The sequence below is a fragment of the Paramisgurnus dabryanus genome, chromosome 5 (genome assembly GCF_030506205.2).
Source record: "Paramisgurnus dabryanus chromosome 5, PD_genome_1.1, whole genome shotgun sequence".
Classification (NCBI taxonomy): Eukaryota; Metazoa; Chordata; class Actinopteri; order Cypriniformes; family Cobitidae; genus Paramisgurnus; species Paramisgurnus dabryanus.
In genome coordinates, this window is record NC_133341.1 from 29,433,670 (window position 1) to 29,455,119 (window position 21,450).

The following is a 21,450-nucleotide window of genomic DNA, read 5'->3' on the forward strand; positions in this document are numbered from 1 at the left end:
ACAAACCTTACCATATATATATATATATATATATATATATATATATATATATATATATATATATATATATATATATATATATATATTAAAAAGCACCTATTTCATTGCTAAAAACTACGTTATTTTGTGTATTTGATACAATGTGTTTGTGTGGTTTATGGTTAAAAAAACAATTTTTTTTCCACATATCATATATTTTTGTAGCTCCAGATTTTACTCATTTCCAAAACGCACGGATTTGAAAAGCTCTGTGTCCATGATTGGCTGGCTACTCTGTACGTTGTGATAGGTGTTAATACCTCTTCAGCCAGAAATGTGACGCTCCTTACCATGTTTGAAAGATTTGCTCACAATGCAATGCTAACAGGAGTTAACTTACAGGCTGTGAGTCCAATTGGGAGGAATTATGATAATGTCAGTCTTGTTTACATCACCAATCATAGGAAGTGAATGTTTGCCTACAATCCGTGTTGGTTGTAGTTCGAGAAAAGAGATTTACGTTGGAGACAATAACTCGCGCCATCGTTTACTTTGGGGTTTGTACCTTTTGCATATCATTAACATGTACTAATACACACTTACACACCAAAGGTGAATCTGACCTTTGGTGCTCTTAAAAACACATTTAATTTGTCCCTACAGATTTTACTGAAATGGATTTCATCTGTGTCTGTGAAAGCCCTTGGTTACAGAATTGAAACTTGTCATTGTTCCTGTTTAGGTATCCTGATGTTTGGTTAGCTGGCATGTCTTTGGAGGGTGGTTTGAGGTGTAGATAAATTAACCGGAAGCCAGACTTGAGCAGATATCTGATGGTTTTGTAGAAGTAAACAAAACAGATTGTAGGTTCAAACCTTCAAGGTGTTGCTCTATGACCTATCACCGCTGGATGTTTTTAGCATTAAGTATACTGTAAGTCGCTTTGGATGAAAATGTCAGCTAGAAATGTTTATCTTTCTAGGCTTCTTAGAACACCACGCTGAGCTCTTTGATAACACAGGGCCTTAAAAGTTCAACTTTCAGAATCTGTTTGGTTGATGGGCAAAGAGAAAAGGTTTCAAAAAAACAAAAAACACAGCCCATATGTGGTTTCTACTCATTTACATGGTAAGCACTCAACCACGTGGAGTTACGTGGCATGAAAAGTAAATCTGTAATGAAAAAAGCAGAGAATAGCTAAGGAAAGGACATCATGTTCCCATGCCACTGTAGACCACCACCATCATCATCACTGACCATGGAAGAGAACAGCTGGGCCATGTCACCCCAGGGACCTATGAAAATCTGAATACATAATTCCTGTGACGGTTCCTCTGGTTATGGTAAAAGTTATGACTGGGTATATAAATAATGATAAGAGTGTACCGATCTCACTGTTCACAAACATTAAAGTGAGTTTTGTCATTATTTACATTTTTGAAAGTACAGCTTCATAAAAAGTTATTGGTCAGACTGTGTGGTTACATAAAGGACCTGTTGAACAATAGTTATACCGTAGTTTGACCTAAAATGTTCTTTAAGGAACCAAAAATTGACCTTTTAGCACTGTTGTTATAATCCCTTGCAGCACCTTTATTTTTAGGAGTGTGTTTATAGCAGTGTTTCTCAAACCTTTTCAGCCCAAGGACTACTTTATCTTCCAATTTTTTTCTGAGGACCACCTAACAGAATCCCACTCTAACACTCCCCCAAAAAACAACAAAATAGGAAGGATAAGCTAAGTTTAAGTTTAATATGCAACTGTTTCAAGTCAAAAACAAATTTTTAAAAACAAATGCAATGCTACGTTCAGAAATTATAAAATAAATGTGAAATGAGTTGCAGCTTAATATGAACAACAAACTGCACATGTGGAAAAAAATGCAATTAAACATACTGTAACAGCCTAGGTCCCACTTAATGTCATTCAAAAGGGCCATTAGTTTAAAACTGAGGTGGTAAGTCTATGGTTGTAACTATGGTAACAATAAAATACAGAAAAAAATTCCCCTTAATGTCCAAAATCACTTAAATTACAGGGATTTTACACATTAACAAAAACTATTACATTTCAAAACTAATAGATCTGTGGATTTTAGCTGCTTTCAGTTGACGCTTGATCTTTTATTTTGACTCCACTTTGGTTTAGCCACCGATCCATTTTTACGTTATTAAAACAGAAAGGCAAGAACTGATATCACAGTTTTGCAAGTGCATTAAAAATCTACTTAAATAAGTGACAATTGTATAAACACTTGCCTAGTTTAGGTTATCTTTTGGCGGACCACTGGGGGGGAATTACTTTGAGAATTACTGGTTTATAGTCTCATGGTATATTTTGATTTTGAGATATTGAAGAATATCTCAGACAAAGACATAGGCTCCAAAATTCAAAAAAGCACCATAAATGTATCATAAAAAGTGGTCCACGGACCACTTAATGAGATGTTTTCCCAGTGTTAAGTTATCAGTCACTGCTAGTACATGAGTTTTGCCATCAAATACAATGTATTTATTATTTACATTTCATAAATAGTTACATAAAGGACCTGTTGAACAATAGTTATACCGTAGTTTGCCCTAAAATGTTCTTTAAGGAACCAAAAATGGTTCTTTTAGCACTGTTGTTATAATCCCTTGCAGTACCTTTATTTTAAGGAGTGTGCTTATAGCCTCATGGTATATTTTGATTTGAGATATAGCCAAAATTAAAAAAAAGCACCATAAATGTATCATAAAAAGTGGTCCACGGAACTATTGTGCACCAAAGATTTCAGTAAATGAGATGTTTTCCCAGTGTTAAGTTATCAGTCACTGCTAGTACATGAGTTTTGCCATTAAATACAATGTATGTTGCCTTGTGATGCTTCTGCAGGTTAAAGGCGGAGTCCATGATGTTTGAAAGCCAGTGTTGATATTTGAAATCGCCTAAACAAACACGCCCCTACCCCAATAGAATCTGGACCTTCTGTTGATAGACCCGCCCCACACATACGCAACCCGGCATTTGATTTGATTTGATTGGCTATAAGTGTGTTTTGGTAGTCGGCCCGTCTCCTTTTCCAAACCGTTTTTCAAACATCGTGGACTCCGCCTTTAAGGCGCCTGAGTCAAATGATGCTGAAGAGGTAAAAGCTAAATTGTTGGGGTTTTTTGGGGGTAAAGTTTGACGGACTGAGCACTGATGATGAGTGTCAGCTCAAATTAAAACTCTTCGCACTAATTTGCTTCTGGCGACAGACGCTGCTGTCACTGAAATTACCCTGTTTATACTGAGATGCCACAATGAGCCTGCTTAGTTAGTGAGTCAGTAGAATTGTAAATGGTATTTGTTTACTTACAAGCCGAATCTGTTTTTTGTGTACAATAAAATGATATCTTTATGATAAATATTAATATTAATTATGGATTTTGATCCTAAGGGAATTTGGTTTTTTATATAGCACCTTTAAACAACACAAAGGTTGACCAAAGTACTTCACAAGCGAAAACAACAATCCAGAACTTTAAAAAATTAAACAGAACATTGATCAATAGTACTGTGCAAAAGTCAGGCCACCATCACCAGCTTTGTTGTTTAGCAAAGTTTTAATGACCATCCATATTTATTTTTCACTCTTTTAAAGATACAAACAGAAAATAGAGGAAATATGTACAAAAAATTTAAAACAAAACTATTTTCAGAACTAAAAGTCTTCTTCAGGCTTCGCATCGTCAGTATTTAGTGTGACCTAAATGATCACTATACAATTGCAAAAACAACTAATCTAATGGTAGCATGGTGGCCTAAGACTTTTGCACAGTACATTACATTACATAATTACAATTTGTATGATTGACATTTTATAACAAAATCTCTAAAGTATTTTAAAGTGCACAGTGAATTTCCCCTCACTTAAAAACTTTTGCACATTAAATAAAAAAATTAATATAAAAATATGTTTTAAAAAAAGTGAGATGAAGACTCCAGTCATATCAGTAGCCGAATAAAAACTTTTTTATTGAAGCTGGACTGATGAGACAGATCACATGACTCTTTATGGACACTTTTACTTATGCACAGAATACATTTCGGATGCTAATAGCACATTTTTAGAATGGGACATGAATACTTCGTATTCAGTAGGTGAACAATACCCAGAAGTGTATTTGCTGAGATTGTAAAGTGTGCATCAACAAGTCAAGACCACATGCTTAACCATCAGATTTGTCTGACCTAGATTTAAAGTACACTAAACATTACTGACTCAACTGCTTTGAATTCAAAGCTTTGCATTTCCGTTTGTAGAGCTATTAACCACAGCACATAATTTGGTGATATACTGCAGGACAGTTCAAAGATGTTTGTTTTTAATAGTTTTGTTGTCAGTTTTATTGTTAATTGAAAGTTTTGGAGAGCTCAACTTGTCTTTGGTTGTTTAACAAAGAAATGTTTACTGTAGTCTGTCTTTACAAATCTTATAGCAGTGGATAAACAGAAGTGAATCATATGGCCCTCTATAATGAAACTAAAAGACTTTCTTAAGATATTTTTAATTTGTAAAGATTTTTTACTGTTTTTTTTCTCATAATAATAGCAATTCTGGTGACTATAGAAACTGGATATGCAAGAATGAGATTGCCTGACAGTGATAAGCATTTTACAAATTATGAGCCATGGCAACAATAGGCTAATTGTAACCATCAAAATAACCATCTAGTGGAGCTCACAATCGAGCTTTCACAGTCTTTTTGTCTCCTGTAACACAGTGGTGGTCACAAAATAATAGAGCTGACTGTTTAATTCATTTGGAAGAATCAATTCATTAATCATTTTTAGAAGATACCAAACCTTATGAGATATGAGCTAGTACAATACTTGATAAGTAGGCCTTATAGGACAATTCAAGGTGAATGCAGTTTATCTGATTGTTATCTCCACCATCCTGTATACATACTGTAAGAAATGAAATACAAAGTCATCAGGTTCAGAGACAAAAATCTATTTTGTAAAATCATTTATACACAACTTGTTGTATGTGGTGTTAATAAAATCACATGTAACCTTTCAGGAAAATTATAATAAACATTGCAAGTTATTGTTTAATTAATTTCTTTTAAACTTTATTTTTTAAACTAGGCCTTTTCATAAACGTAGCACAGCAAATGTTAACTTTCCCCATAATACAAAAATAAACATAAAATTGTATCTAGACTGACAACTTTTAACCTTCTGGATCCTGCGCATCGGAAAGAACGATTCATTTGATTAACCCAGTCCGTAAAAATGATTCATCGATTCATTAAGTAATTCCTCAAAATAATTCAAGACGTGCATCGCTTTTCAGGCTTTATTTGTTGCGAGATATTTTGCTGAATACTGCTGTTTATTACTTCATCGTATAGCTTAGCTGTCCGTTTTGCTCTAATCAAAGCTTTATTGAATCAGAACGAATCAACTCGACGAATCTACAGTATGAAGAATCGCGAATCGGACATCACTAACTATTTTACCGGATGAAGTCGCGCCAAGCATTCGTCTGACACGTGCATCGCTTAAATCAGCAGGTACATACACACAGTTAACTTAATTCTTTACATCGTAACGTGGTTTGTGACAAAAAATATGTGAATATTATTATTATTTTATTCATTTTCGCCGAATATATATTCTTGCTGCCGAATATTCAGTTGCATTTCAGTCACGTGCTCGAGAACGTAAGACGATTTGGCTGAGGAGATTTTCGCCCTAAAGTAGATTTTTATTTACAAAGTCTAATTAAACTTGTGAATAAAATGTGGATACATTTTGTGACTTTAAAATTTAGGCGACTTAGAAAACCAATGTCACTTGAAATCGAATTAATTGGGTGCAAAAGAGTAATTAGCTTCGTGTCATGTAACGTTAAGCATGCTAATGCGCTAACGTTAATCCTTATTTAAAGAATATTGCATTGTGACCAAGTATAAGTGTGATTTAATGTCGTTGGCATCTGCAGTGCCTTGATAATATACTCAAATAATTATGCAAAATTGTTTATTTAAACTTTATTATGAACTTTATTGGTCTAAGGTAAATTGGCGTATTTTAGAACACTGTTGTACAGGCCCCGCAAAACGTGTCCCACTTTAACGTTAACGTGCTTTTGTTTGTTCAGTTGCTGTTAGTCGTAAAACAAGAAGAAATGGACCCAAAACAGCCACCATTCCCTGGTCCACCATACGGCAGAGGTGTTGCTCGTTCCATCAGTGAGCCTCTGGTTGGTAAGGTGGAAGAGGGAGGTTTCGGAAGAGGCAGAGGATTTCTAATGCCCATTTCTGAGCCCACTATTGGGATGGGCAGAGGGGCTGTGCCTGCCATGGACATTAAAAGAGCAGATATAGCAGAGGAGATGCCTGAACTTCAGGCAGAAGAGCCAGAGGTGACCCCAGTGATAAGCAAGGTACGGTACAGAGGTTAAATTTTGTGGCACTGAAATATTTGTATTATTATACATCATCTGGAAATGTAAGCATCAAGTCTCAGATATGGTTTCTTGTGACTTAATTCATTCTTTGTTAGGTCGATGTTCCTAGACCAGCAGAGTCATCCCTGTTGTCCATGTTCAGAGGGATGGGCATTGAGCTGGGAAAAACATGGGGCAGGGGAGCAGCGCCCATTGGTATGTCAGAATGGAGAAAAACTTCTCAAACAGCACATTATTTAAATATTTAAAATAAATGCAAATGATAAGTTTTCATGATGACCCAACACTGGCCCAGTCGGGCAAGTGACGGTTCCGTCAGCTGTCCTGAACATTGTCCACGCTGACCCTGGGTCATCAAACATTCATTATTTTTGAGCCCTGTAATATCACAGGTCATATCAGTAATTTTCAGGTGCGCGTTGTCATGTGCAAAACTAAGCCAATATTTTATGCATCTGTTTTAAAAATCCTCTGTTCAAAAAAGCTCATGACCAGCTGCTCCGTAATGACATTTTCGTCACATGCACCAATGCCTGATGCGCCAAGTATGATCCAGGCTACAGAGTCACAGCCACACGCAGCAAGTGATGCCATGGGTGTGTGTACAAAGCATGTCATATGAGAGAGAGCTGTGCCAAAATCTTATTTGTGGAGGTCAATTTTGATTTAGTGGCAGGCTGGCAAAAATAAATGTATAATGTATGGAAAACAATGAATATACACTCATAAATACACTCACATGAATCCCAGCATACTTCACGATACTATACCATACATGGCTCGCGATAATGATTGTATCACGGTGCGACTGTTCTGAGATGAACTGTGTATTGCTTGTCAATCCGATGATGAAACATCACAATTTCTGCCAAACTATGAAAACAAAATGTCCAGGAAAGTTTAAGTGCAACTTTTGTCTCTTTATTGAAGTCCACAATAAATTTTTTAGTAGGTCCAAGGCTCCAGGCTACCTTTTTACTAGAAGCACTGTAGCCCATGACTGAAAATTTATATAAATTATATCAATGAATGCAATTATTCACTTTATCCCTAAAATAACGGCAAAACTGACAAATACTTTGATTATAAATAGACTTCACTCTATATGCATTTGTTGCACATGTCATTATGCAAAATTGATCAAACTTTCAGAATAAGAGGCAAAATATAGGCATCTATGCAATGTCTTACATCCCTGTACTTTCTTGTGGTTGAATCTGTGTGGGCTGTGTAAACAATCGGTAGATTACTGAGCGCATGGTGACAAAGAATAGATGCGTTGTGCAAATGAGTGGAATAAACACAGTCCCACATTTAGTTTTTTGTGGGCTCAATATCTACTTGTTTTCCAAAATGAAATGACAATTAGAAAATATAGCTGCAAGCAATGATGGCGGGCCCTCGCACATCTTTTTATCGCTATATGGTGCCTTTCAGAAAACGATGCACGATGGGCAAGTGCATCAAGTGGGTAAGTATCAGTGGACTATTTTGTTACTACTGACCCGTTTGGGGACGGTAGGTAAAAGTAACCACATATTCACTGCATGCACTTTTGAACAATCCAAAATGGCCGACTTCCTGCTGGGCAGAGCTAATAGGATTGAGTGCGAAAGTGGTACGGGTCGATGAGATCTGTATGCTTACCATTTTTAGTACATGTGCATACATGTTTGCACAATCTGTGTACCAAAAGTTTTTAAGCATGTTGAGGGACCCAAAGTGACAAAAAGTGTTAAAAAAATGTCAATCGCCCTGAGGTAAATTAACAACATATTAACAACATGTGTAACATTAAACGTTTTATGCTTAAATTAATAGCATTTCTTTGTAAATGGACACATTAAACAACATAAAAATGTGTTTTGTATAAACCTGGTACATTTCTAATTTTAAAAGCCCATTAAAGGGATAGTTCGGCCAAAAATGATATTAAACCCATAATTTACTCACCCCCAAGCTGTCCGAGTTGCATATGTCCATCGTTTTTCAGACATACACATTTTCGGATATTTTAGAAAATGTTTTAGATCTTTCAGTTAATTAAATGTAATGTTACGGGGTCCACGACCTTCAAGTCCAAAAAAAGTGCGTTCATCCTTCACAAATTAAATCCAAACGGCTCCAGGATGATAAACAAAGGTCTTCTGAGGGTAATCCGCGCGGTGTTGTTGTAGAAATATCCATATTTAAAACTTTATTAACGAAAATAAATACCCTCCGGTAGCGCCGCCATCTTAGTCGTGTCCGCATTCAGGATGAGAGCTAACGCAGCCTATGGAGGCTACTCCGCTGCGTCTCTGTGCCCCCGCCCTCCGAATTTGTCATACGTCACTAAGTAAAGTGCGTACACTCTGCTAATACTCTCTCCTGAATACAGAGGAGTCTGTATTCAATGGTATAAAAGCATTCGGACTTAAATGCAAACTCTAATTGCCATGACGGTGGTTTGTTGAAATTGAAACTCAATTGTGCTGTCAATTATTTTCTCTTTCTCGCTCTCTCTTTGGACTAAATCCCGGTGCTGTGTTTGAATAGTTGCAGATTAAGGGATGGTATTATTATAATAAGATCTCCAGGGTTTTGCGCAGAATTTTTTTAAGGTGGTAGGGTTGGTGCGTGGGCGGGGCCAAGGGGCGCGGCAATCAAAGGGGTGTCATGATGAAAATTTAAATATTTTTATTTAAAACACTCAAATAGGGATGTTAACAATTAATCGATCTTCGATTAATTGTCGATAAGAATTTACTCGATAAAACTTAACGATTGTTGAAAAACAAAATCATGCACGTGTGTGCGGCGCCTGCGCAAAACACATACAGTCGGAGAAAAAAGTTAAACTACTAGCTAAGATCACAACGATGCTCGATGCCAAGCACACGCATGTGCTTTATAACGTCATGCGAGACGAGGCTGGCTGGCTGCCAACGCAACGAAATGACATCCGCAGTGGATCTGAGAGGCTCCGATGCAGAAAATGCAAATACGTTTAGGATACTGAAAGCAAAGACCCTCTTCAGGGAAGCCTGCAAGTTTAGCATAGCAACGCTGCTATATACAGAGAAGGAGACCAGAAGCCATTTTTAATGAACATATTAAAATGTAATCTTAAATTATGGCAAGAAACTGTCAAATGTAAACTGTAACTGACTGTTGTTACACCCTGAATGCCCGCAACATATATCACTGATCATCATTATTGACTGGCTGAGGTGCTGCGTGTTTTCTAATGGAAGGTTGCCATCTCCGTAATATAAGCATCTTTGCTGAAAGTACGTCTAAGCTGAGGTGACGACGAGAAAAGTGCCCTTCGTGTGCTTCTTGGATATAATTACAAACAGTCAACGACTCGGAAAGCGAGGTAAACAACTTGATAAATAACACTTGATGATAATAAAACTGTTATTTTGACATGGACTTTCATGCGTCTGTTGCAGAGTGCCCATTTGAGGTGGAGTTATACACTGTGTCTATTAGTCATTATATTTCATTACGAGATAAGTTTAAATTGATGATTTTATCAAAACCACAACAACATTGACTCATTTTACAATCCCACTAGCATGTTATTTAGACAAAATAAAATCTTTTAATTCGCGTGAGGAAGCTGTCGTTTTTATGCACACTTTTATGTCATTGGCTATATGCCACTGTAGTAAAGGCTTATTGCACTATTACTGTTAACGATTATTCGATTGATTGATCGTTAATTTAAATGATCATCGAATATGGGAAATTGCATAAATTGACATCCCTACACTCAAATTAAACTTAATTTAAAAAAAACTATGAGAGAAAAAGAACACATACTAGATTATTAATGAATTGAATGTTTTAACAGATACCTCTAATGGGAATAGCTGCGTGATGAAGTGAAACTAAAGGGTTAATAAGCACAAAACGTCTGGCGAACGATGATAGATGGCGCAAAAATTGTAAAAACTGATTATTTCCCACTATTAATTACAATACCCTAAAGGAGTGTAACTACTGTAGCATGTAAAAATGCACTTAAATAAGGTGAGCAAGAGCGCTCAACAATTATATCTAATCAACAGGCACGTGAAACCTAGCTAGCAGGTTGCTCAAACAACAAAATCACCAACTAACTTGCTTTAAATTTGCAAGAACTATAGACTAATACAATAACAGGCTTAAATAAACCCAAAACATAAGCCACTTGCAGTTCTCATAGAGACGTGTTTTATCAACTGGTTATCCTCCAGACATGACGGACCACGTCTTTATCTCATTTCAGCTGTGTGGCGTGTGCACGCTCGCGGTGTGAAGCGCGTCTGCTAGGGATGGGCATTCAATTACATTTTTTTAGTCGATTGTCGGGAGAATTAACGATCGACTATCGATTAATCATTAATATTTTTATAATAAAAAATAATTATTGAACTTTTGTTGAATACAAAAATAAAGCGTGTTTTCCTCCATGAGACCTTTATTACAAGATCAACTTGTGGCAAACAGTTAAACTACATTTAGTTAGACAAACGGAACATATATGCGCTTGAATATGCGGTGCTCTAAAGCAGCGGAACCTGCAGCTAGTAGCCGCATTCTTAAACCGAGACCTCATTTGTTCTAAAAAATCATGACCTCTTCATGATTATTTTTTTGAAATCAAAACGGAAGGTCACAGATAACGAAGTATGGTGTCAAATATTGCACCCTGGTGGTAAAATGTTGAATTGCTGCCACAAAGTGAAATTCATTTAATTGCTTCAAGACACACGCTACGCTAGGCAACGCAACCTGCATTAGATAAAAAAAAGGACTCGATTAATCAATAACAAATTAACGTCATCGACTAAATTCTTAACGATCAACTATCGATCGTCGATTAATCATGCCCATCCCTAGCGTCTGCGCTATTCTCCCAGATGTTTTATCAACTGGCTAGTTATCCTCCAGACAGTGACGGTCCGGACCACGTCTTTCTCATTTCGGCTGTGTGGCGCGCGTGCCCGCTTGCGGTGTGACTTGACGGCCTTTTGTGCAATTAAACATTTTTTTTTTACGACCTAGTTAAGGTGGTAGGTTTCCCAGCTTAAGCGGGGACATCACTGACATCATCACAAGTGGAGCCAAATTTCAAAAACCTTTTTTTTTTACATCCTACAGAGAATGGTTTACGCAAACTAAGTTGCTGAGTTGTTCTTTTTCATATTTTCTAGGTTGATAGGAGCACTGGGGACCCAATTATAGCACTTAAACATGGAAAGAGTCCAATTTTCATGATATGTCCCATTTAAATCTGTGATATAAATACATTGCACTCATAGCTGGTTGTTGAGATTGTAGTCTCACTTGAAATGAGTGGAGGCTTGGACCTGAAACTGTATTCCTTACGTCATGAGTTAACAAGCAGATGTTGATTTTTTTTCTCAGTTAGGATTATATCCGTCAGACTGGTGCCATAAAAAGTAAGCAATTGTAAATGAAACCCACCAGAACAAGCCCTGCTATATACTGCATTAAATCAAATGCATACCTGCTTCATTATACTTCATTTATGTTAATGCTAGATTGATTGGAGTGGGCATCACATTGTGCTCCATCATCTCTGTATCCTTGGCAACACCAACAAAGGTGAATAGTCAACTGCTTAGACATGCAATTTATTGCTGAAGACAGCAGGAAGGTCAAGTAGCAAATAATGAAAATTTACAGTGTAAATATGAATGACGAATGTACACTGTCTTTACATTAAAGAGCTTTTCCTTTATAAGGATTTAAGTAGTGTTGAAATAGTCTGTCGCTTTTAATTTAATGACCAGCATCTGTTTGCCTCATGCACAGCTCTTGTGTCTCCTATGCTCTTGTCAGGCCTCACAGGCTTACTTAAAAAAAACATAGGTGTGGTTTAGGTAAGTGTAGGCCCAGACTAAAATGTATGCCTGAGCTGTCTAAAGTGAAAACAGCTTGCACTGACATACTGTATCTTAAAATATATCGGTGTTATTGCTTTGTGCAGATTACCATTAGTACAACAATCTCAAGTTCACATTACTTTAGTTTACATACATTTATGCACAAAACCACTTCAGCATGCTTCTTGACTGTCAGTGCAGTTTATATAACCATATTTTGTTAAATCTACATGTTTTTTTGTGCTGTTTTGGTTTGTGTAATGACTATGGCACATTATCCAATCTGTTTCTCTGAAGGTTACAATCAAAGATGAGGGTTCACTCAGTGATTGACAGCATAATGCGATCGTATTCCCCTCAAACATACACGGTATAAGCATATATATGTATGTGCTGCTTACCCTTGAAAACTCAAACCAGTCCCTTTAGTTTTTTTGTGATCGCAGCGCAGAATTAACAATATGCAAAAAGCAAAATTTTTAATCTCATAAGAAATAAAATTATCTAAAATTTTGCCATGATACGGGGTAGACAACTTTGTGAATATTTTTGGCTTAATAACCACATGCACATCTCTTTCTAGCACGCTATATAAACTAGCAACCTTGCACCCCATAGTACCGCTGCATATTAAATCATTATGTACCAAATGTACCAGGTTTATACAAAACACATTTTTATGTTGTTAAATGTGTAATTATTTTGATTGCAAAAATCACCAAAAAATTTGAAATTCTGGCAGGACTGTCTAACTTGTTAACATGGGTCCTGAAAAAAAGATGCGCTGCTTATGAGTATGGTGTGAAACCGGCCCAAAGATTTACACATGTAACAGGGCTCTAGATTGCAACCAAAATGGTTGCATGTGACGATTTTTTCAGTGTGTGAGCAAAATTTTGCCGGTGCATTTGCGCATGTGCATGGTAGAGCTGTGGAATATGAAAGGAATAATTGACGACGGGCCATTATAAGAAAATAATGCACACCCAAGGTGCAATTACACCACGGGTGTGCATTATTTTCTTGAAATTCAAAGGACTGGAGTCAATTATTCCTCTTATACCACGGTTACCAAAAACATTGCTCTGGTGCCAATTTTTAAGACATTTGACAATTGAGTTGTGCGGTTATCAGAAACTAATGCATACCCACGGAACATTTCTCAGCCAATCAGAATACAGCATTCAAAAGACCCGTGGGATAAAATTATTTAATTGATGTATCGCTATGCTGACTGTTATTGTTTTATCATATTTAAAAACTCATCTTTTAGACTGTTTACAGTATTCTCTCTCTCTATCTTTTATGTTGCAGGACGGGGGGCAATGGGCGATTTTGGAGCAGGTGTTCAGTCTGTGATGAGCCCCGTTGGGGCAACAGCTTTGGGTCCAGAAAAAGAAGAGGAAACCATCAGGTTTGCCTTTAAGACTAGAGATTCCAGTGAAATCAAAAATATTTTGCTTTGCTGGTTGTCTTAATCCAGTTTATTAGATTAGATTACTTTACAAATAGTACAAATTTGGTGTTGTTTCAATTCACTGGGATCACTGTTTTTGTTATTAACATTGACGAGTTGAAGTCGGAGTGCACAATGTTTGAAAAACGCTTTGGAACACACTTGAAGCCAATCAGCAGAAAGGGGCGTCCTTGCCGGGGTTGCGTATGTGTGGGGTGGGTCAATTAAAAGAAGGTCCAGATTCTATTTTGGTAGGGGCGTGTTTGTTTAGGTGATTTGAAATGTCAACATTGGCTTTCAAACATTGTGCACTCCGCCTTTAACTCGTCAATTAAGAAAAAACACTTTCCTGCCAATTATGAGTTTTTCCGGCAATCTGTATTTCTGCTATTTTCCACCAAGTGGCTCTTACTCAACTTATAAAACCTGGAAGTATTTCCATAGGGCAGTGTTTCCCAATCCTGGGGTGCGTTCCACTCCAGTTTTAGACACGCACTCGCAAACTTCCCTAAACACTTCCCCTCGGGGGAATCCCTGTCGCCATTTTGATGTGCGTTCCACTTCGTCAAGTGGACGAGGGAAGATCGTATGGACGGATCCTCACTCCCTCGATTTTGACCGAGGGAGCGAGTCTACTTCATATGTAGTACACTTCAGGCAGCTTTATATACCACAATGCAACATGATTGTGACGTCACTTCAGCAGCCCGCACTTTGCACAGTTCAAATGATGGAGGGGGCGGTCTCCACTTTCCATGTGACAAGGGCTTAGGGCGATCCATTTGAACCACTTCAAGTGTTCCAGCATTAGTGGGCACTCATACAACGTAAGCAATGATGTACATCCGAGTGAACGAGACGTTAGTGAGGGAAGGTCATAAAAAACGACTGGAACGCAGGGCTGGTCCTCGAGTACCCCCTCAGAGAAAATTTTTGGTCTCTCCTCATTTAAAACACCTGATTCAATTAATCAGTCTCCTTCCAGAATGGATTACATGTCTCCCTAACAAGCAGTTGAGTAAAATCAGGTGTGTTAGATAAGAAAACATCTATAACTTTCTGGAAGGGGGTTCTCGAGGTCCAGGATTGGGAAACACTGCCTTAGGGCAAACTGTTCAAACTCGGTGTATGTTTTGAGGATCACTCTGAAACTGATCCATATTAAAAGTCCTTCACAAAAATTGAATCATCTCAATGAAATTTTGTATTTTTGAAGAAACCTACCCATATGAAAAAAACATATAGGATGGAAAGTTATTTTAGTTTGAAATCATAGGGTCTTTTCTTTCATTTGATATATTTTATGTTTATATATTTAAAGAAGAACATTTTCTGGAAGGAATTAAAGTTTTGTAAAAATCATAAAAATGCTCACGCTGGCTGGCAACCTTTTTTAAAATGCTGGCAGGGAAAGAGTTAAAGAGTTCAAAATAGTTCACCTAAAAAATTTAAAGACTTTTTGTCTGTGGAACCTAAAGAAAATGTTCAAAACACTTTGACTGCTCTTTTTATAAACTGAGGCTGTCAGTCACAATTCTTCTTTCTGACATCTTCTTTTGTTCCATTGAGGAAACCAAGGCATATGCGTCTGGAACAACATGTTGTTGAGTGAATGACACATTTTAAGTTTTTGGGTGAATTTTAAACATCTTTAAAAGAGATAATTTGTACATCAGGGTTTGCACAAGGTCCTTAAAATGCTTGAATTAAAATGTAAGGTCTGGAATACCTGGACAATTGGCACATTATATATGAATATATTCAGACCATAATGTTTATCTGTTTATTGAAGGGTTTCTAAAGCAGTTTACTTCGTAAAACTGATTTAAAACAAGATGTTATGCATGAAGATACATATAAATACATTAAATTGGGTGAAAACGGAGGTAGTTTTTTTCCAAAAATAAATTTTAGTTCCTGATTTATTTCATTGTTATTAATGTGCTTGGCAATGTTGGGTATAAGAATTTACCAAATCTTTAAGGATGGTATTGAAATGTTCTGGATTTTTTTGCCTATACATGATACATGGAGAAACTTTTCGTATAACAGTCAATAGACAGTTATTTTTTCATCACATCCTGATTTTTAATTTTGTATGGTTACAGTTTTGTTGGTAGAGGATTTGCTGGTCTTGGTAGAACTGCATTGCCTCACATGGGTGTAGGTCGTGGCCCGACTTCCCCACTCGGCCTTGTGTCCCCTATTCCTGCCCCTTCGTACATGGCGGCTGCGCCCTCTGTCTCTGAAGATGCCCCAGCTCCTCCAGGAACACCTCCCAAAGAAGAAGTAAAACCCGAACCAGTGGGGTATGAGTTCTGATTTAATTTTGGTGTTGTAAAACCGGCACAATGTGCAAGATTTTTGCATTAAAATATTCAATAACTACAGTGTTTTATATTTTGTTCACTTGTGTACTTACATTTTCCCAAATGTTTCACCAATATTCACATTTTAGCGAAATTTTAACTAGTGAACGTAAGGTGAAGACTACAACTTAAGGGGTGAAAATGAGATATTGTGTGTCTTAAAGTGTCTGCAAAATGTTTTTTACTCATTTTTGTTTTGTATTATTTCAGTTTTCTCGGCAGAGGATTTGTTGGTCTTGGTAGAACTGCAATGCCTCAGATGGGTGTAGGTCGTGGCCCGACTTCCCCACTTGGCCTTGTGTCCCCCATGACTGCCCCTTCATCACTGCCAGCTGTGTCATCCGTCTCTGAAGATGCCCCAGCTCCTCCAAAAACACCCCCTAAAGTGGAAGTGACAGTCGAAACAGTGGGGTATGAGTATTACATAATATAAAACAACACATTTATACTTTGTGCTGTGACACACATATTTTTCCAGTCAGACTGAATCTCAAGTGTTTCTTTTACTCAGTTGGTTGAGCATTGTGTTAGCAACTCAAAGGTGACTGGTTCAATCCCATGGAGCATGCATATCACTTAAAATGTTTCGACTGAATGCATTGCAAGTTGCTTTGGATAAAAGTGCCTTCCAATTCCATTAAGTAAAAAATGAAATGGATCTTTTAAAGCACCTGTTTAAGCCCAATTTAAATTTTGTTATTTGGTACGCTCAAGTACCCATTAAATCCATATTAAGTTTTTTATGGTTTTGGGATCACATGTTCAAGCTTTGAGGCCACTTATAAGACCTGTTATACAGTGCATGGGTAGGCACAGAACGAGATAGCAGGTGTATTAACAAGTTTTGAGTGTTTGCACTGGTGCTGTGTTGCAGGAGTATTTTTTCAGCCCTTTACCAAAAGTTTTACCAAAGACAAATAGGTGAAAAAAAGCTTTCTCCCCAGTGAGAAGGGTTGCATCATTCAAAATCTGACAAATGTTGACGTTACTTTTTTCCACACGATGAAACTGAAAGGGGACTTGGGCTGTCAGTTCCAACATCTCTCGTTGGGTTTCAGAGAAAAAATATAGTTTCAGAGCAACATGGCCATGATTAAAAGATTACAAAAGATACATGAATCGTATGCATATAAAAGTTGATTTGTGTCTTCGACAGGGAGCCGCTGAAGAAAGCCGGCACTAAAGGCAATCCTATAACCATTGGATCAAACTACATTCCCATCTGCTGTAAAAACGAGGCCGTGTTTCAGTACCATGTGACTTTTACGTAAGTGTTCATATTCAGTAATAATAAAACTTAGCATAAGCTCGTTTCAGAATTTGTTGTCTGTTACTTTAGGGATTTTCTCGAGTATGAATTATTAAACCAATCTATTTTTATTCTGAAATGCAGATCTTCAGTAATGGCACACATGCATTTGTCGTGACCAGTATTGATTAAATAATTATAATGAACATCTGATAAAGATCGTCTCTGTAATTTCAGCCCAAACATCGAGTCTCTTTCTATGCGCTTCGGTATGATGAAGGATCATCGATCATCAACAGGAGAGGTGGTGGCATTTGATGGGTCCATCCTCTACCTGCCCAAACGTCTTGATGAGGTTTGTATGCAAGATTGAGTGGAAAAGTAATCACGCAATGTGACATCATATACAATTGTACGATGATAAAATCATATGGTAAAACTGTGTACCTTTGATTACTATATTCATTTACAAGGTACCTCGTGAAATACATTTAGTACACGTTTACAAAACTACAGTAAAACTATGGTATGTTTAGTTCTTTATGGGGAGAGAGGCCAACTTTTCTTATTAGTCCCTTTCACACATACAGTCTTTACTGGTAATTTACTGGTAAATTGCAGTTAACATGTCATGTGTGAACAGAACCTTTCCGGTAAATCAGTGCTCCCAATTTACCAGTAAGACAGGTTGTAAGATTACCAGTAATTTACCGGTAAGTGCTATGTGTGAACGAAAAATATGAGATTACCGGCATTTAGAACGAACAACGTCAGACCGCGCTGACAGATCGGGCCAATCAGAACGTTTTTAAACAGATGACGCGTTTACCACCGCACTGTTTACATTAGTTTCCACTCCCATGCTGCTTAAAAGTCGAGCACAACTAAAGTTAACATCCACATTTCTTCAAAGTTGTTTAAAACAGCTTACCATATATTTGCCAAATTTCCGACGTCCTTAGCACACCCTCGGTGAAGCCTAATGTGCAAACACAGGTTCCGTTTGACGCCGCCTAACGCAATGTTGTTTGGTCACGAGCAAATTCGCGACCGTTTGCCACAGATGTGAAAACAACAAAATATGGACCGATGATATTAAGTCATAACCCGCCATTGGGTACAAATACGACCGGAGCTCGCGGCCGCGCGCCACAGGTAACTTCCGCTTTCTCTCCGAGTTTACCAGTATTTTGCACATTATGCCACTTAGCTATGTGGCAAAGAAATATATTAAAATGAAGTATTGATTGAAGTTAATGATACAAGACACATGAAAGAAGAACAGCATGTATGAGATTGCAGTAATACGGTAATACAGTAAACTGGTAAACTTTATTTTTACCCATGTTTGTAACAGGTTGTACATCTTAAAGCTGAGAGAAAAACAGACAACCAGGAGATCGACATCAAGATTCAGTTGACAAAGATTTTGCCTCCCAGCTCTGATCTGTGTATCCCCTTCTATAACGTCGTCCTGAGGAGGTATGTATTATTAATGTTTATTCCAGGGGTCTCCAACGTGGTGCCCGCCAAAGCACATTCTATTAATGGTCTCAATTGTGTCGGAGCCGATGGTGTAGTGGACAGTGCTCCGACATATGGTGCAAACACACTTCCGGCGACCCGAGTTCGAACCCCTCTCTTCACCCTGTACTTTCCTGTCGCCTCTCCATTACTTACTATCAATAAAAGGCAAAAATGGCCCAAAAAATAATTTAAAAAAACAAAATTGTCTCAATTGTAATATTTATTTATTACATATTTTTATATTACCATGACTCTCTCTCTCTCTCTCTCTCTCTCTCTCTCTCTCTCTCTCTCTCTCTCTCTCTCTCTCTCTCTCTCTCTGATTTTAAAGTGCAAACATGTTGCGATGACGTCAAAAATATGCTAATTAGTATATGATGTCATCAGCACCACAATCTCTCAAAGTTCTGTGGGAAACACTGTGTTAACATTTTAAACAATACTAAAACATATTTACAAGTAAAATTAAATAAAATCCACAAGTAAAACAAAAAGGTTTTGAGTAGACTATATCAAAAAGTAGCCCTCCAGATTGTTTTGTCCATTGTGGTAGCCCTTGCTCACAAAAAGGTTGAAGACCCCTGCTTTATACCATGGGGCTGTTAAAAGCTTTATTCTGATTGGTTAAGGTGAGGATGTGCATTATTTTTTTTGTAAACACACAGCTATAAAGAAGTTCCAGGTCTGTCGATCACATCTATATCACTACAGCAAGTTTAACTGAAATAACAGATTTATTTAATTTAAAGAAATGAAGTATAAATTTATGTGTGGTACTGAATTTAAAAAAAAAAGATTATATAAAGTAATTAAAAAGAGAAGACACTGATTGCCTGTTTTGTTTTTGTTTTATTCCTGATAATATAAAACTAGAATAAATTAATACATAAATACTGAAAAAATAAATATAAAAATTGATAGGCCAACTTCACATTCTTCTCATTACTGCAAACATAAGTTTATCTCTTGCTCTCTCTCTCTCTCTCTCTCTCTCTCTCTCTCTCTCTCTCTCTCTCTCTTTTTCTCTCCCCCTTTCTCTGTAAAATGACATTTTGGAATTAGCAACAGAGGCTTTAGATATGCAATAAATTATATTTAGGGACGCAATAAATTAGGCCTACTTACAGCTGCATTTAAGTACAATAACTCATAATGACTTTTCCTCGGGTGTGCGTTATTTTCAAATAATTTTACGACCCGTCTATTGTTCCTTACATAATTTTAGGATTCTTAAGACCTTGCGGCATCGAAGTGAAAGTAATCAAATCTTTCTTTTACACATTCTCGCCGTTTCACAGTTTGAAATCGAAATGTGGCGTTTAATGTACAGACACACAAATGGTTTGCTAGGGGACAGTTTAAAGCGCTCTGTACTAATGCTCTACACCAGACCATTTATTGATTTAATAAGCTACACAAATAGGATGTTAAGAAATGAACAAATGTCCACCCGTATTTATTTACATAAAAATGCCTATTCAGTATTCAACAGCTCAGGCTGCCCTGAGGAAGGACATTGTGTACTATGCCTTCACGTAGAGGTTAGCCAATTATAAGTCATTTACATACAGTTAGGAAATCTTACAGGTAAAGTAGCCATTTTAATTCTACACACATCCTGTTTAATTGGATGACCATTTAAAATGACATTGACATTTTGGAGGGAGAAACTTTGACTAACATAATAATTAGACTTGTTATGAGGTGTAGAGGATTTCCCCCTGAACACACTTCGGTCATGTTTGAACTGAAATTTTACCATGCTTGTTGCATACTAAGCAGTATGTACTGTTTATAAGTCCCCAAGAAATCAAAACTGACAATTCTTATTTTTTTTATGAAATATTTCATTGTTAATTATAAACAATTTGACTTTCCGTGCAAGTCATTATATATATTTTTTAATTCATTTGCCCTCATAAACTTCAATCAAAATTTGAAAATGTACTTGGCAATCATTTACTAATGACATCAGCTACACGGGTTGGGCGGAAGCATCCGTAACCCCGCCCACTCCCACTTCAGTCTGCTGCGGGTTCCATTTTTAAATAAAACGCCTGCTTTTCTATATCCAATCAATTACTTACTTAATTACTTAGATCCTCCTGCTCCTGATGGATCACTGGGCAACGGGTTTTCTCCACCGGTCACGATCACTGGCGACTTCATGTGCCTCACTCCAGCTGAGCTGCATCACCTTGAGGTCCTCTTGAAATGTGCCTCGCCATGTCTTCTTTGGCCGTCCTGTTTTTCGTTTCCAGTTCTTTGGTGTCCACTTCATTGTCACACGTGCCAGGGGGTCAGGTGGCAGCCAGCAAACCTGGGTCTTCTCTTTGCCACCACATCCTGTAGGTCCTCCATACCCGTTTTCTCCATCTCATCATTTGTAATGTGATCTTTCCATGATATACCCAATATCGTTCTTAAAAATCTGCGGTGGAACACGTAGAGCTTGTTTGAGATTTTGGCTGTCCTTGTCCATGTCTCTCCTGCATAGATTGCTGTTTGCAACACTATTGATGTGTATAGGAGCAGTTCACCG

At 37.3% G+C, this 21,450-nt stretch overlaps 1 protein-coding gene across 1 annotated transcript in view; it reads left to right on the forward strand.

The window, feature by feature from the left end:
- Positions 1 to 5,472: 5,472 nt before the first annotated feature.
- piwil2 (piwi-like RNA-mediated gene silencing 2) overlaps positions 5,473 to 21,450 on the forward strand; it is a 33,194-nt gene continuing 17,216 nt past the window's right edge. The window contains exons 1-9 of the mRNA XM_065250835.2: positions 5,473 to 5,526; positions 6,117 to 6,401; positions 6,521 to 6,620; positions 13,622 to 13,721; positions 15,872 to 16,072; positions 16,343 to 16,543; positions 17,289 to 17,399; positions 17,619 to 17,736; positions 18,739 to 18,863. Coding sequence (XP_065106907.1) covers positions 6,144 to 6,401; positions 6,521 to 6,620; positions 13,622 to 13,721; positions 15,872 to 16,072; positions 16,343 to 16,543; positions 17,289 to 17,399; positions 17,619 to 17,736; positions 18,739 to 18,863 — 1,214 coding nt within the window. The 5' untranslated portion in view covers positions 5,473 to 5,526; positions 6,117 to 6,143. The remainder of the gene's footprint in view (positions 5,527 to 6,116; positions 6,402 to 6,520; positions 6,621 to 13,621; positions 13,722 to 15,871; positions 16,073 to 16,342; positions 16,544 to 17,288; positions 17,400 to 17,618; positions 17,737 to 18,738; positions 18,864 to 21,450) is intronic.